We start from the raw sequence: 17,711 nt of genomic DNA, 5'->3' as shown, positions 1-17,711 counted from the left end.
GAAATCACAGAAAAACATCAGGAGGCCTGAGACACTGGCCTGGGAGAAGGCTGCAGGGTGTGGCCTTGGAGAAGAGGGTGTCTGGCCAGCAGGCCCATCAGCATCAGTTGTAGAAGCACCAAGGCCCAATTTCCATCTCCTGGTCCTTTCTCATGGAGCTCTTCCTCTTTCTCTTTCTAATCTTCCAACAGCCCTATGAGGAAGGCAAGGGGCTATTCCATTTTGCAGATGAAGAAACTGAGGGCCAGGCCAAGTTTAAATTACTTGCTCATTTCTAGTCACGGCTACTAGACTTGGGCCCAGAACTCATGCCTCGCCCCTGCTCCAGGCTTCTTCAACAAGCAGCTGGCCAGAAACAGCCCAAAGTCCACAGTGAGACCTAAATAAATACCGACTGAATCACTGAACAAGTGCCCACCTAACGACTTTTTAAGTAACACCTCCCTTTTGTACAGACCTTAAGAGTTTTCAAATCAGTTTTGCACACACATGTGATCACCACTAAGGAATAATATGGGGCTGCCCAATGGAACATTCTAAATATGTCCAACTACAGCCCAGAAGGGCTGGCTGGTCCAAGGTCACCCGGGCCTCTTATACCACATCCAACATCTTTCCACGACACATGACACCTCCTTTGATGATGGCTTTTTCTTTTAAAATAAAAATTTTAAATGTCAAGACTACTTGAAAATATTTTTTGTTGTTTTCTCAGAACTAGCAGGTAACCTAATGATAGGGTACTATTTTAATGAATAACAAATATGACTTTAGCACAGTATTTCCCCCAACCTTAGCCAAAAGGGATTCTCCAAGTGGCCCAATGGTGTTCTCAGCTCTTCAAGGTCCTGGCTTCAGCCAGTGGGATCCCTCCCTTACTGAACCAGTGTTCACCTACCCGCTGATCCAATGACAGAGGGCAGGAAAGCGTGTGCTCTTCAAAGCAAGCATCCTTTCTCTGCTTCCACCCTGGCTGGCAGGGAACTGAAACAATGTTACTTGTGGGGTCTGGCCTTTGGTTTGTTTATTTTACACACCTCAGGGTTTAGGCAAGTCTACCAGTTTGGGATTTCTTGGCTCTCCATGACTAGCTACAGTACATGGGCTCCTTGGGTCTCTAACTGGCCCAGCCATTAAACAGCTATTTATAGCTACCACACTGCCTTCCAACCAGTGAGGGGAACCCTCCTGGCCAATAGACCTAAACATTGCTGAAAGCAAGAAGACAAAGGCCCAGAGTCACAGTTCAATACCCAACAACCCGGCGCTCAAGGTATCGATCACAATCAGGCAAGAGTTCAGTTATACTCAAAGGAAAATAAGCACACAGCAGATGAACAAACGAGAATCTTCCAAATACCACCACCTGACCCCCAAGAGCAGTAAACACATTGCAAAGTTCTTTCACTAAGTGATTCACAAGATTTGCACAATTCTTCAAGAAAGAGGTAGAAAAGAGAGGAAGCAGAAGCCTGGGGTGTACAAATGAGCTCGCTGTATAGCTACCTGCAAGGTCGGCCTGAACCTGGGACTCCTGGAAACTGGTCCAGGGTTCCCCTGCCCCCACCGCCTTGGCTATGCTCCATCATAAACCAGGACGCCCAAGCACTGTAACGTCATCATTAAGGACCGAGGACGGGGTGCGGGTCACCACTTTCACAGGATGTGAATTAGCCTTTACCTTTCCTTTATTCCACAATATTCCAGGTGTATTCACGCTAAGGAAGCCCTGCGTTACTGAAAAACATCCTTTCACGCAAAGGATGAAAGAGCTGATACATATGCAGCCTCTGACTGCCAGGGCTTAGGCACTTTCAAGCACACCAGGTCACCTTTCTCATCAGAAATTCAAAGCAGAAGTTCCTCAAGCCTCTAGCCCAAGAGTGCGGTGATGGTTTCTAGCGTGTGACTGGAACGGTCTGACAGCAGCCGGGATGGCCTGCAGCCAGGCCACAGCCCTGCACCTACCAGTTCCCAGATGCAAAAGGAAGCCCCTCAAGACCCCACATCCTAATTGCGATACAGCCGCACCCACCCGTTGCAATCGTGCATTCAGAAGAGGAGGGAGGGCGGGGGAGGTGGGGTAGAGAGAAGCAGGAGGGCAGCCACAGTCATATCCTCATCTTACTTTTCTGACAGCGGTTCGTGGTCCAGCAGCGGTAGTTGTACTCGTTGTTGATGGTCGTCTTCTCGCACAGCGGCTTCTCCTCCATCGTCCCCGGGCACAGGTCCCCACACTCCTTTGGGGGCTTATTCCCCACGATGTAGTTATTGGACACGGCATCCAGGATTAGGGACCAGTCCACCGTGGAGAGGTAGCAGAGGTCAGCATTCTTCTCGATCCGGATGGCCCCACGGGTAATGTTTCGCAGGTTGTAGAGCCCGATATCCTTGAGGTTGGTCATCTCGAAGATGACCAGGGCGTAGTTGTAGAAGAGCTTCCAGCCACGGATGACTGTGAGGTTGGGGAAGAGGTCGCCGAGGCTCTCGAGGCCAGCCACGCGGAACAGCAGCAGGTACTCAGTGATGACCGTGAGCTTGGGGAAGCGGTAGCTGCGGTAGTCCTCAGCCTTGGAAATGAGCAGGATATGGAGGTAGCCCTCGATCACCGTGCAGTTCTCCAGTCGCTTCAGCTGCTGGTAGTCGTTGCGGATGTCGATGCCTGGCCCACAGACTGCAGGGAGACAAGAGGGGAGGGCGGGACAGGTCTTAGTTACAAGGAAACCACTTTTTAAAAACTATTTCCCAACCCACAACATGACCAGTTTCCAGGAAACCTATATTATTATTAAAGAAATAAGACCCCATTCTTTACTGCTGACTGCCTTAGGGGTGGCTGCAGGTGGGCTATCTGGGGAGCTCAGCAGCCAGCTATTCTTCGGGAAGTGCCCAGTCTGGGCCAGATACAGTGCAACACGCTCACTACCGCAGGAGATGCCATCCCCAGCCCACCGATGTGCAAACCACAGCTTAAAGCCCAGGGCCACACAGGAGCACAGGGGAGGGTCAAGGTTGCAACCCAGGCCTGACTGCACAGCTGCCAGGCCACACACTCCCCACCCCTGCTGCAGAGCGTCAGTGCCCTGCACCTGAACACACAGCTCAGCAGCCGAGGGACAACAACTCACTCCTGCAGCCAGCCTCAAAGGACACCATGCAGTATACACACTGGAGAACAGTCACTGTGACCTGGAAGGTAGGGACCCCAAGAAGCATGCTCCCATGTTTCCTACCACCATTTGACGTGGGCAGGTAGCCCTGGGCTCTCCCCAACACTGCATGAGTGTAGACAGGAAGGCTAACTTAGCCACAAGATAAGAATATGTGATTTATATGAATAAAAGAGGTATCCAATTCCAACTTTAATAAAGTGTTTTCTTAAGAAAGTATGCTTCCTGCAGAAAGGTTAGGTAACAGCAAAAAGATAGTAAAAATCATCAATAATCCCAACATCCAAAGATATCACTACCTATGCCAATTATCCTTTCTCTATAATTTAAGGTAAAGGAAATTGGACAATAATATAATGTTTTCAAACATACTTCCTTCATTTCATATGAACATTTTACCAAGTCATTGCCTTTCTACATCATCATTTTAAGAAGGAGACAGTAATTCTAGGATATGAATATGCACCGTGAGTTCTTTTCTTTTTAAACCAATCTCCTATTGTTGGATATTTAGGTTATCTCCATATTTTCACATCATAGACAACACTGCAGTGGACATTCTCTGCAGATGTTCAAAACTATTTTCTTAGGATAAATCCTTAGAAGCAGAATTGCTGGGCCAAGGCATTTGCAGATTTTAAAGGCTTTTGATAAAACAGCCTCAACACTGGAAACTTTTTTTTTTTTTTAATTCTAGACATATACACAAAGAAAAACCCTTGGTTACTATCCTCTCTTAAAACTTAATTCCCAAACCTTCCATTACAGTTTCTCAAAGTGACGTTTTCTGATTGATGTAATTTGTTAATTTGTGAAGCACCCAACATGCATGGCACTGCAGGAGATGCAAAGAAACCTCAGAGGCGGCTCGTGGTGGAGGCGGGAGCTGAGACCTGTGATAAACAACTGTCAGGCAAAGCAGGAGGTGGTCGGTGTGTGCACACTGCAGGCCCACTCTAGATGTGTGTGGAACTAAGCAAGGCAGATGGGAGTAGCCTTGGAGCTTCCTGCAGAGAGATGGTCCTTTCCATCACAGCACCAAGGGGCACTGCACACGCACCAGCTCCTGAGGGATAGGTGGGATTTAAAACCGGGTATAACATTCCAGAGGCCAGAGAAAAGGCAGAACAAGATACATTCAAGTGGCAGCCAATCTGATGGCCAGGGGTGCAGAGGAGAGCAGAAGAAGTGAGTCCAGCAGAGCTCAAGTTATTATTAAAGGATCACAGGTGGGGACGGGTACGTTCATCTCAAGAACGAGGCCCCTCTCAAGACTCTTGGGTGACAGAGAAGGCTAAGCAAGGTGTTTTTTTTTTTTGGAGAAGTAATCTGGTGATCGAGTGCAAGACAGAATCAAAGCGGAGTAGATGCGGGAAAAGGGAAGAGAGTCCAGCGGGGGTTACAGCCACAGGCGGAAACTGGAGCGAGGCAGTGGGAGAGGGGGAAGTGGGGAGACCCCGGCCTGAGAAGCAGGCAACGTGTGAGAACCTAGAACTGGAAACTTCATTTGGCCTAATTTCCTTCTTTTACTGATGAGAAAATGAAGCCTCTCAGACACAGAAGAGCACGGGAGAAACCAACACTCTGAGAACATCCACAGTCAGCCAAGAGGCTGTGCTGGAAGCTCTGGATGCATCAGTGTGCTTCATTTCCTGCGATGCTCTCAACAGTACCTCACATTACGTAATCCCATCACCAGCTGGAAGGTGAGGAATTTGATTTGAGGAGTCAAGTAGTTCACATAAGGTCACATACACAACACACCAGCCCCTTCAGAGCCAAACTTGACATAGTTTTTGAAGAGTCCCATCTCTTAGCATCTTCACCAACCAGTTACCTCCAACCCACTCCAACTAACCTTCTGCTCTGGTCATGATACCAAATAGCTTAGCAAAGCCTCCAATGACATTATCAAAACCAAGGACAGGGATTCTGCCAGCAGCCTTCGTTTGGGCTGCAACTCTTCCCAGAGTCTCCAGCCTGCTGGCCTACTACATCAGATTTTGGATTCACCAAGCCTCCACAATCACAGTCTTGGTGCTCCAGCCGGCTGTCAGGCCTGAGCCTCTGAGGTGGCAGAGCCAAGTTCAGGACATTGGTCCACCAGAGACCTCCCAGCCCCATGTAATAACAAACGGTGAAAGCTCTCTCAGAGATCTCCATCTCAAAGCGAAGACCCAGCTCCACTCAATAACCAGCAAGCTACAGTGTTGGACACCCTATGCCAAACAACTAGCAAGACAGGAACACAACCCCACCCATTAGCAGAGAGGCTGCCTAAAATCATAATAAGTTCATAGACACCCAAAAACACACCACCGGACACGGTCCTGCCCACCAGAAAGACAAGATCCAGCCTCATCCACCAGAACACAGGCACCAGTCTCCTCCACCAGGAAGCCTACACAACCCACTGAACCAACCGTACCCACTGGGAGCAGACACCAAAAACAACGGGAACTATGAACCTGCAGCCTGCAGAAAGGAGACCCCAAACACAGTAAGTTAAGCAAAATGAGAAGACAGAGAAATACACAGGAGATGAAGGAGCAAGATAAAAACCCACCAGACCAAACAAATGAAAAGGAAATAAGCAGTCTATCTGAAAAAGAATTCAGAGTAATGATAGTAAAGGTGATCCAAAATCTTGGAAATAGAATGGAGAAAATACAAGAAACGTTTAACAAGGACCTAGAAGAACTAAATAGCAAACAATGATGAACAACACAATAAATGAAATTAAAAATACTCTAGATGGGATCAATAGCAGAATAACCGAGGCAGAAGAACAGATAAGTGACCTGGAAGATAAAATAGTGGAAATAACTACTGCAAAACAGAATAAAGAAAAAAGAATGAAAAGAATTGAGGACAGTCTCAGAGACCTCTAGGACAACATTAAATGCACCAACATTCGAATTATAGGGGTCCCAAAGAAGAAAAGAAAAAGAAAGGGACTGAGAAAATATTTGAAGAGATTATAGTTGAAAACTTCCCTAATATGGGAAAGGAAATAGTCAATCAAGTCCAGGAAGCACAGAGAGTCCCATACAGAATAAATCCAGGAGAAACACGCCAAGACACATATTAATCAAACTATCCAAAATTAAATACAAAGAAAAAATATTAAAAGCAGCAAGGGAAAAGCAACGAGTAACATACAAGGGAATCCCCATAAGGTTAACAGCTGATCTTTCAGCAGAAACTCTGCAAGCCAGAAGGGAGTAGCAGGACATATTTAAAGTGATGAAAGGGTAAAACCTACAACCAAGATTACTCTACCCAGCAAGGATCTCATTCAGATTTGACGGAGAAACTAAAACATATACAGACAAGCAAAAGCTAAGAGAATTCAGCACCACCAAACCAGCTTTACAACAAATGCTAAAGGAAGTTCTCTAGGCAGGAAACACAAGAGAAGGAAAAGACCTACAATAACAAACCCAAAACAATTAAGAAAATGGTGATAGGAACATACATATCGATAATTACCTTTAAGGTAAATGGATTAAATGCTCCAACCAAAAGACATAGACTGGCTGAATGGATACAAAAACAAGACCCGTATATATGCTGTCTACAAGACACCCACTTCAGACCTAGGGACACGTACAGACTGAAAGTGAGGGGATGGAAAAAGATGTTCCATGCAAATGGAAATCAAAAGAAAGCTGGAGTAGCAATTCTCATATCAGACAAAATAGACTTTAAAATAAAGACTATTACAAGAGACAAAGAAGGACACTACATAATGATCAAGGGATCAATCCAAGAAGAAGATATAACAATTGTAAATATTTATGCACACAACATAGGAGCACCTCAATACTTAAGGCAAATGCTAACAGCCATAAAAGGGGAAATTGACAGTAACACAATGATAGTAGGGGACTTTAACACCCCACGTTCACCAATGGACAGATCATCCAAAATGAAAATAAATAAGGAAACACAAGCTTTAACTGATACATTAAACAAGATGGATTTAATTGACATTTATAGGACATTCCATCCAAAAGCAACAGAATACACTTTCTTCTCCAGTGCTCATGGAACATTCTCCAGGACAGATCATATCTTGGGTCACAAATCAAGCCTTGGTAAATTTAAGAAAATTGAAATGGTATGAAGTATCTTTCCTGACCACAACACTATGATACTACATATCAGTATCAGGAAAAAATCTGTAAAAAATACAAACACATAGAGGCTAAACAATACACTACTAAATAACCAAGACATCACTGAAGAAATCAAAGAGGAAATCAAAAAATACCTAGACAAATGACAAAGAAAACACGACTCAAAACCTATGGATGCAGCAAAAGCAGTTCTAAGAGGGAAGTTTATAGCAATACAATCCTACCTCAAGAAACAAGAAACATCTCAAATAAACAGTATAACCTTACACCTAAAGCAATTAGAGAAAGAAGAACAAAAAAACCCCAAAGTTAGCAGAAGGAAAGAAATCATAAAGATCAGATCAGAAATAAATGAAAAAGAAATGAAGGAAACAATAGCTAAGATCAATAAAACTAAAAGCTGGTTCTTTGAGAAGATAAACAAAATTGATAAACCACTAGCCAGACTCATCAAGAAAAAAAGGGAGAAGACTCAAATCAATAGAATTAGAAATGAAAAAGGAGAAGTAACAACTGACACTGCACAAATACAAAGGATCATGAGAGATTACTACAAGCAACTATATGCCAACAAAATGGACAACCTGGGAGAAATGGACGAATTCGTACAAAAGCTCAACCTTCCAAGACTGAAGCAGGAAGAAATAGAAAATACACACAGACCAATCACAAGCACTGAAATTGAAACTGTGATTAAAAATCTTCCAACAAACAAAAGCCCAGGACCAGATGGCTTCACAGGCGAATTCTATCAAACATTTAGAGAAGAGCTAACACCTATCCTTCTCAAACTCTTCCAAAATGTAGCAGAGGGAGGAACACTCCCAAACTCATTCTACAAGGCCACCATCACCCTGATACCAAAAGCAGACAAAGATGTCACAAAGAAAGAAAACTACAGGCCAATATCACTGATGAGCATAGAGGCAAAAATCCTCAACAAAATACTAGCAAACAGAATCTAGCAGCACATTAAAAGGATCATACACCATGATCAAGTGGGGTTTATCCCAGGAATGCAAGGATTCTTCAATATATGCAAATCAGTGTGATAAACCACATTAACAAACTGAAGGAGAAGAACTATATGATCATCTCAATAGATGCAGAAAAAGCTTTCGACAAAATTCAACACCCATTTATGATAAAAACTCTCCAGAAAAGTAGGCATAGAGGCATACCTCAACATAATAAAGGCCATATATGACAAACCCACAGCCAACATCGTTCTCAATGGTGAAAAACTGAAACCATTTCCTTAAGATCAGAAACAAGACAAGGTTGCCCACTCTCACCACTATTATTCAACACAGTTTCGGAAGTTTTAGCTACAGCAATCAGAGAAGAAAAAGAAATAAAAGGAATCCAAATTGGAAAAGAAGAAGTAAAACTGTCACTGTTTGCAGATGACATGATACTATACATAGAAAATCCCAAAGATGCTACCAGAAAACAACTAGAGCTAATCAATGAATTTGGTAAAGTAGCAGGATATAAAATGAATGCACAGAAATCTCTTGCATTCCTATACACTAATGATGAAAAATCTGCAAGAGAAATTAAGGAAACACTCCCATTTACCATTGCAACAAAAAGAATAAAATACCTAGGATTAACCTACCTAAGGAGAGAAAAGACCTGTATGCAGAAAACTATGACACTGATGAAAGAAATTAAAGATGATACAAACAGATGGAGAGATATATCATGTTCTTGGATTGGAAGAATTAACATTGTGAAAATGACTATACTACCCAAAGCAATCTATAGATTCAATGCAATCCCTATCAAACTACCAATGGCATTTTTCACAGAACTAGAACAAAAAATTTCACAATTTGTATCGAAACACAAAAGACCCCTAATAGCCAAAGCAATCTTGAGAAGGAAATACAGAGCTGGAGGACTCAGGCTCCTGGACTTCAGACTATACTACAAAGCTACAGTAATCAAGACAGTATGGTACTGGCACAAAAACAGAAACATAGATCAATGGAACAGGATAGAAAGCTCAGAGATAAACCCATGCACATATGGTCATCTTATATTTGATAAAGGAGGCAAGAATATACAATGGAGAAAAGACAGCCTCCTCAATAAGTGGTGCTGGGAAAACTGGACAGCTACATGTAAAAGAATGAAATTAGAACACTTCCTAACACCATACACAAAAATAAACTCAAAATGGATTAAAGACCTAAATGTAAGGCCAGACACTATAAAACTCTTAGAGGAAAACATAGGCAGAACACTCTATGACATACATCACAGCAAGATCCTTTTTGACCCACCTCCTAGAGAAATGGAAATAAAAACAAAAATAAAGAAATGGGACCTAATGAACTTAAAAGCTTTTGCACAGCAAAGGAAACCATAAACAAGACGAAAAGACAACCTTCAGAACGGGAAAAAATATTTGCAAACGAAGCAACTGACACAGGATTAATCTCCAAAATATACAGGCAGCTCATGCAGCACAATACCAAAAACACAAACAACCCAATCCAAAAATGGGCAGAAGACCTAAATAGACATTTCTCCAAAGAAGGTATACAGACTGCCAACAAACACATGAAAGGATGCTCAATATCACTAATCATTAGAGAAATGCAAATCAAAGCTACAATGAGGTATCACCTCACACCAGTCAGAATGGCCATCATCAAAAAATCTACAAACAATAAATGCTGGAGAGGTTATAGAGAAAAGGGAACCCTCTTGCACTGCTGGTGGGAATGTAAATTGATACAGCCACTATGGAGAACAGTATGGAGGGTTCCTTAAAATACTAAAAATAGAACTACCATACGACCCAGCGATCCCACTACTGGGCATATACCCTGAGAAAACCATAATTCAAAAAGAGTCATGTACCACAATGTTCATTGCAGCTCTGTTTACAATAGCCAGGACATGGAAGCAACCTAAGGGTCCATCGACAGATGAATGGATAAAGAAGATGGGGCACATATATACAATGGAATATTACTCAGCCATAAAAAGAAACGAAACTGAGTTATTTGTAGTCAAGTGGATGGAGTTAGAGTCTGTCATACAGAGTGAAGTAAGTCAGAAAGAGAAAAACAAATACCGTATGCTAACACATATATATGGAATCTAAAATTTAAAAAAAAAAAGGTTCTATAGAACCTAGGGGCAGGACAGGAATAAAGAGGCAGGCATAGAGAATGGACTTGAGGACACGGGGAGGGGGAAGGGTAAGGGGGGACGAAGTGAGAGAGTGGCATGGACATATATACACTACCAAATGTAAAATAGATAGCGAGTGGGAAGCAGCCGCATGGCACAGGGAGATCAGCTCGGTGCTTTGTGTCCACCTAGAGGGGTGGGATAGGGAGGGTGGAAGGAAGACACAAGAGGGAGGAGATACGGGGATATATGTGTACGTATAGCTGATTCACTTTGTGGTACAGCAGAAACTAACACACCTTTGTAAAGCAATTATACTCTAATAACGATGTTAAAAAAAAAAAAAAAACAAGGAGAGTTCCAGTCCTCATCTTACTTGACCTCTTCAGAGTCTTCTGGCCTTGTCTCCTTCTCTAGGGCCCTCTGATCCCACATACCCACTGTTCACCCTTCCTCTTCGACCTGACCTCTAAACGTTGGCCTCTGTCATTTCACGTGGGCAACAGGCTTCGTGTGCCGCCCCTACACTGGTTCATTCTCAGTGGCGTGTCATGGTCCCGGAGCTCAGAGCTCTGCAGTTGACTATCCACCTGCCTACTCCATGGCTCCACTTAGGAGTCTGATAACTCATGTCCCCCACCCCCACCCCAGTCCGCCTCCCAAGCTTCCAAATTTGGTCACTGACACTCCCATTCCCTGAACTGCTCATATCAAAAACCAAAGAGTCATCCCTGATTCTCCTCTCCCCCCCATACCACATGGTATCCAGTGCAGCCACACATCCTCTTGGGCCTCATGCTTATTGAAATGTCAAACAGAGAAAGGCGAACACTATGTTCTCACTTATATGTGGAATCTAAAAAAGCCAAACCTATAGAAATAGACTAGAATGGTGGTTGCCAGGGGCCAGGGGAGATGTTGGTCCAAGGGTATAAACTCCCCAATAGGACTGGAGGAGCGAATACACAGCTTGGTGACCATAATGAACAATACTGAATTATATACTTGAAAGCTGTTAAGAGAGTAGATCTTAAGTGTTAAAACCACAGATGTGCAGAAATCGTATTTTTGTGAGGGGATGGAGGTGTTAACTGACCTTATGTTGGTGATCATTTTGCCATATACATGTATCTAATCACCACACCATACACCTCAAACTTATGTTTATGTCATATATTAATGTCAATAACATCTCAGTAAAGCTGAGAAAAATGGTCCTCCTGGCTCCAGCTCCCAAGCCTGTGGGAATCTCAGATGTTCTTCCCACCACAGCTCTTCAACCACACCATCCACTCCCCCCGAGGGCATGTCCACCCTCCTCAGGACCAAGCCCTGGCCTTTCTTCTCACGCTGGCCACGCCCACTGAGACATTAGCTCCAGGAGGACAGGAAGTGATTCTCCATTTAGCTCACAATTCTATCTCCGGTGACTGAAACAGCAGCTGTGCGCGGTCCGCACATGATTAACACACACGCACAGCGAGTGCCTTTCTCCACGTCCACCTGTCTTCATCCACCGCTCTCACTCTGACCTGAGCCACCGTCATCTCCAGCCTGGACAACAGCGACAGCCTCCCCAGAATCCAGCCCACACCGCCTAGGCCTCCTTCTACCTCTTCTCTAGTATGTTCTCACTCAGCGCACTTAGGCCCCCAAGCGCCTTCCTTCATCCCCTGCGGTCTGGGGTCCAACGCCCACCCCTCCTGTCACATGTCTGCCTCATTCCCATCATGGGGCTCTGCATTCAAACGTCACCTCCTCAGAGCTTTACCCAAACACCCTAGCTTCACCAGCACTCCCCCACTGCCTCTCTCTCCCTCATTTCTCCATTTCATCGATTTCAGAGCACTTTTCATGTCTGAAAAGTGTCAATACCTGAAAGGATGTGTTTAGCTGAGTGATCACTGTCTATTACCCCCACTGAAAGCACAGGCTCTGCCTTGTTTGTTTACTGCTTTGTCTCCCAGGCTTAACGTCGGGCACACAGCAGCTGCAAGAAAGATGTGCTGCCTGACTGGGGCCAAGGAAGCCTTGTACCCTGCTTCCCACTCCTGCTCCCCTTTCCTGAGGTGAAATGGAGAGAACAAGGTCTCCATCAGGTATGTGCCCCCACAGGACTCTCCAAATCAAGACATACGACCCAGCTTCAGGCCAATGACTCAATGAGAAAGTCTTTTTTTTTTCTTTTGTACTATTTATTCCTTCCTATGCCCAGTCTAAACATTCATATGCCTTCCATGCTATTATAAATTAAGTATATTAGTTTGCTCCTAAATAGTAAACAGAAGTTTTTATAGAGGAGTACTTGGATGCAATCTATTATTGTTGTATTCATACTGATATTCATATATTGATGATACTAGCAAGTGTTAGCATCAATAAATGTTTGCTATCATTTCCAATAGACCAGAAAATTCAGTACCCAGGGAAAGAGCATAAAGACACAAAACTAAAGTTTGCTGAAGTTTTCTATGGCCACCAAACCAGACACTAGGGAAGAATCCCTTTTACTCTGCCTCCTGGCTCCCCTCCACAGCCAGTATAGACCATTCCATTCACAGAGGCCACACTACAGGGCCAGAACCAACAGCTTCTTCAAACGAAAGAGGTGCCTCCACACTGGACACTTTTTCCCCATTTATAGAAGAAAAGTAGGAAGAAACTACCCACTCATTCCTGAAGAAAAGACAAGCCCAAGCCACAAAGTGCAAGGCAGGACCCGACCGCCAGCCATTTTGGATTCCATGAGTGACACTGTCAGTCTTCGGGGTGTTTTGTGATAGGAACTGAAAAGGGAAAACCCAGTTGGACCATTAATGATAGCACAGTGCTCGGAAGGCACACGCCACAAACAGGAAAGAGAACACAGGATGCTTCATTTGTGCCGCGAAATAATAGAAGCTTTGAGGGAGTGAGTATTCTACACAGTGTAGGAAGGAAAGGCATACTGTTGCTACTACTACTCATTGGTGATTAAAAGGAAATTGTAAAACACTGCTTCTCCCTTTTCAAAGCAACAGAGAGCCAAAGAACTCGCAAACCTTAGAAAAGGCACTGGCATGTGAGATTGCAGGCTGGCCTGCAAAGAATCATCGAAGCTCATGGAATTGAAGGCAAGCAGGAAGCAGAGGGAAAGAGCACAGCTGGAAGGTAAGGATGGGGGCCTGGGCAGCAGCCCTGAAGCCAGTGAACAACAACAGCAGAACCGAAACAGACGGAGGACCATCAACGCAGGGAGCAGGGTGCGGGCAAGGGAGAGGACTGGAGGGGCCAGTGGTGGCCTGGGACCCAAGCCTGGCCACCTCGCAGGGAAGAAGGCAGGCAGGCGGGCAGGCCGGCCAGGGCCGGCAAGGGGGTGGGGTAGAAGTCACTTCCCCCAAAATACCATTTTAAATAGTCTTTCCATTGAAAGAAATACTATTCCCCCCAAATTCCTAGGTTTTTTTTTTTAATTTTTTATTTATTTATTTATTTTTGGCTGCGTTGGGTCTTCGTTTCTGTGCGAGGGCTTTCTCTTTTGCGGCGAGCGGGGGCCACTCCTCATCGCGGTGCGCGGGCCTCTCACTGTCGCGGCCTCTCCCGCTGCGGAGCACAGGCTCCAGACGCGCAGGCTCAGCAGTTGTGGCCCACGGGCCCAGCCGCTCCGCGGCACGTGGGATCCTCCCAGACCAGGGCTCGAACCCGTGTCCCCCGCATTGGCAGGCAGACTCTCAACCACCGCACCACCAGGGAAGCCCCCTAGGTATTTTTAAAACATCAAAAAGGCAGAATTTCTGCTCTAGGGACTTGAGTGAATGGCATAAACAAACTATACATCTTTGGAAAATAAATCCCTAAGAACTGCTAATATAAGAAGGGCTAATGAAAAGCATTTGTTGAGAAACCCCCCAAAAGCTGTGTATCTAAGTATTTGGAAGAGCTATACAAGAAATTCAATTACAACTCTATCATATGCTCAATATTAAACACAATCCTGGGTCCTAGCAAAAGAAAAATGGGGTGACTCAGGTCCAAGCCCTGGAGTGCTATTGCCTGGCTCTTGACCTCAACGGGTCACATCCCTCCCGTCTCTAAGCCTCATTTTCCACACCTGCAAAATGGGCTGTTCATACCTACCCCACAGAGGCTGTCACAGAATCAGATAAGGGCTTTTGTGTTCCTGTTGACGGTAATAAGCTTGAGGCAATATTACTATATAAATTAAACATTAATAAAAGCATTCATCCATTGTGTTGTCCCCACCTAAATATTACTAATATATAAAAAAGGGGGGAAATGAGCAAAATTGTGGATTAGCCTTCTGACATCAATTCCATTAAAGAAGAGCAGAGGTAGTTATCTAATTAAAATGTTCTCCACTTTCATCAACTCTTCTTTAAAAATAGGGGACATGGGACAGTCTTAGCTGTACTTGGAAATAAAAGACATCGGGAAGCATAATTAGCATCACTTTCCTGCAGGTCTACAGGCAAATAATGAAAGAAAAACATATTCGTGAACCAGTTGTCATCTCTGGTTCTGGTGGTAAAATCCAACATAACAAAACCGATGTCTTGGCCACCGGCCCAGGATAAGCGTTCCTTATTTCCCTTAAAATTAACTCTTTGGAACCAATCACTTAGTACTGCAAAACTCCCTCTAGACGCTATCACTCTGTGAAAGCCACACCGATTCAAGAGATTAGGAGAGGATCCATGTGTAGCTGAGTTTTGTGCAAGGAGACATAGCAACCACCTCTCAAGCCAGTGGCAAGTAAAACAAAAGTTTTAATAGTCAATGAACAGGGCTCAGGAACTGCAAAGAAGGGGGCCCATGACTCCCCACCTCTGGGGAGATCAGGAAGCCTTCTCAGAGGAGGGGATCCCTGAAGATGACCTGGAAGATGAGTAGGGTCTTGCCCGGAAAGGCAGGCGGGCAGGGGGAAGGGGGGCACATACCTGGAGGTGGCTGGTGGCAGTTCAGGGGAACCCCAGGGGTATAGCCTGTGTGACAGGGAAGGAACAAGGGTAACAGCAGGGCAGATGCTAGAAAGCAGACTGAGACAAGTGCTCAGTAGGTCAATTTCATTTTGCAGGTTGAAGGACAGTCTTCAAAATCGTGAGCGTGCATCAGAACCACCTGGAGGGCTTGGTAAAACACAGAACGCAGGGGCCTGAGAACTTGCATTTCTAGTAAGTGCCTGGGTGATGCTGATCCTGCTGGCCTGGGTACCACCCTTTGAGAACCGCTGCCCCAGAAAATAATCCTTTAACCGCCCCCTCTTACCTGTCACTACCCTCCCTGCCCACTGCATTTGCTATGTGATGCAGGAAAAGCCTGTGCACCTATAGTTCTTAATGTGATCTTCACCAGAAAATCCCCAAGCATCCCATAGACACAATGTAGGAAGCACAGCAAAGCAGAAGGAAAAGGGGGTGGAGCTGGAGTGTCCCTAGTGCCCCCCAGTCCACCCATGGCTGTTGAGTCTGCGGCCCCTTCCCTGAGTCAAGGTCTCAGCACACCCTCTATTGTGCTCAGGGAAGGCAGGGCATGGGTTTCTTTCTACCAGCTTCTCCTCAGTAGACTGCAACTAACCAAAAAATCAGAGATGAGGAAAAAAAGACAATGTTGTGATAACAAACACTACTGATACTCCAAAGTTTGTTAAAGTAGAATTTTCTGTGTAAATGTAAACAGACACAATTCATGTTAAGCCTTTTATCTTTCTGTATCAATGAGGATGTATTTACATTGTGTATGTACATTTATATTTTACACAGACTGCAGTCCGGCCACCTGACACATTCAGTAACTAAAGGCCATCTTAAGAATGTAAGGGATTGCATTACACAGGTGACTCTGGGGACAGAAATTAAAAATCAAGTGTAATTTGCAATGTGCAGTGAACAAGTTCACTGCCCCGCATAAGAGCCATGTCTACTATACACAACCTAAAAAGCCATGCACACATAATATGTAGTCCTGAAGGCTCTGAACTTGAAAACAGAGTGCTACAATGTGGCACAGAACTTACAAAGACAAGTGAGATGTTTACATCCTGCCTGCCAATGAAGAAATGGAAACTTACCGGGAATTAATTCAAAGGCTGTAGGGAACACAAGCCCCAGCGTCCCCATCACATACAGCATCTGGGGCCAGACAGATTGGTAAAGAAGGAAGCTGTATTTGCTTCAACGGAGGCGCACGAACTGTTTTCCTGGGTCTTCATTAAAAACAACTTTGCCTGCTCTGACGGTTACTCCAAATCCCTTTCTGATCTTAAAATATCGAAAGCCCAATATTCTTTCTAAGTCTCTGTATTTCAAAAGCGCCTTTATGAAAGCCTCCCATCCTTTCTACTTATTTCCAGTTCTGATGGCTGGTTGCCTTTTTGATGAAGCAGCACACGGGGACTAGACTCCCTTGGTTATAGCCACCTGCTCAGGCCCCCACGGGCCCTGTGGGAGCCTCACCGCTACCCAGGCACACCACAGTGCAGGTGGGACAGCGCCCCAGCCTCCAAACCCTGAATCTGTGCAGCCAGTGGATGGCGCTATGGGGCCCAGGCCCTGCGGGAGATATACAGTAGGACCAAACAGAGGCAAGCAGACATGCTGCAGCCTGACCTGGAAAATGTGTTTTGTCTGCCTTCTCTTCCCTCTTCCTTATGATTTCGGATTTTCTACTCAGAAACAGGCAAGCCTTCTAAAATAAAAGTCGCCCCTGTGGCCCCCATTCTATCTCACTGGCTTTTGTAGAACACGTTATCATTGCAGTTAGAATTCACATACTCATTTTAAAAGTATTTTACTTGGCTCTATGATGCTCCAGTACCCTTAAGTGACCTGTACTCTTTCAATTAGCCAGTTATCTAAACAAGCTGATAATCAGTGCAGAAACCCCACATTTCTGTTCCCCCTGTACTTTCAGACGATTCTTCATGGATGTGGTGTTAAAGGTCAGCCCCTTGAATTGCTGAGACTTTGAATATGATTGGGGGCCTTTGATGGAGGGGAGGGGCACCAGGTCGGTCTTCAGGGACCAGATAACTCTTGGTTCCATCTCCAACCACCCACCACTTGGCCTGAGATTGGTCCTTCACTGCCGTGCCTTGGTTTCCTCCTGATTCAGATGAGGGTATGGGACTAGATGTATTCATTCTTCCAACAGATACTTATAAAACACCTCCCAAGTGCTAACGTGTACTTTCCAGGTTCTGGGAAGTCAGCAGTGAACAAAACCAACACACTCCTGCCTTCACCGAGCAGCC

General features: G+C 44.8%; 1 protein-coding gene across 2 annotated transcripts in view; it reads right to left on the bottom strand.

The window, feature by feature from the left end:
• IGF1R (insulin like growth factor 1 receptor) overlaps nt 1-17,711 on the bottom strand; it is a 311,346-nt gene that overhangs the window by 245,937 nt on the left and 47,698 nt on the right. For both annotated transcript variants that reach the window (XM_082387087.1, XM_082387088.1), the window contains exon 2: nt 2,129-2,674. In XM_082387087.1, the coding sequence (XP_082243213.1) occupies nt 2,129-2,674 (546 nt within the window). The remainder of the gene's footprint in view (nt 1-2,128; nt 2,675-17,711) is intronic.

The sequence above is a fragment of the Balaenoptera borealis genome (assembly GCF_965194805.1).
Source record: "Balaenoptera borealis genome assembly, chromosome: 3".
In the NCBI taxonomy this organism is placed as follows: Eukaryota; Metazoa; Chordata; class Mammalia; order Artiodactyla; family Balaenopteridae; genus Balaenoptera; species Balaenoptera borealis.
The sequence above is the reverse complement of the archived record's forward strand: the minus strand, read 5'-3'. Positions and strand labels throughout refer to the sequence as shown.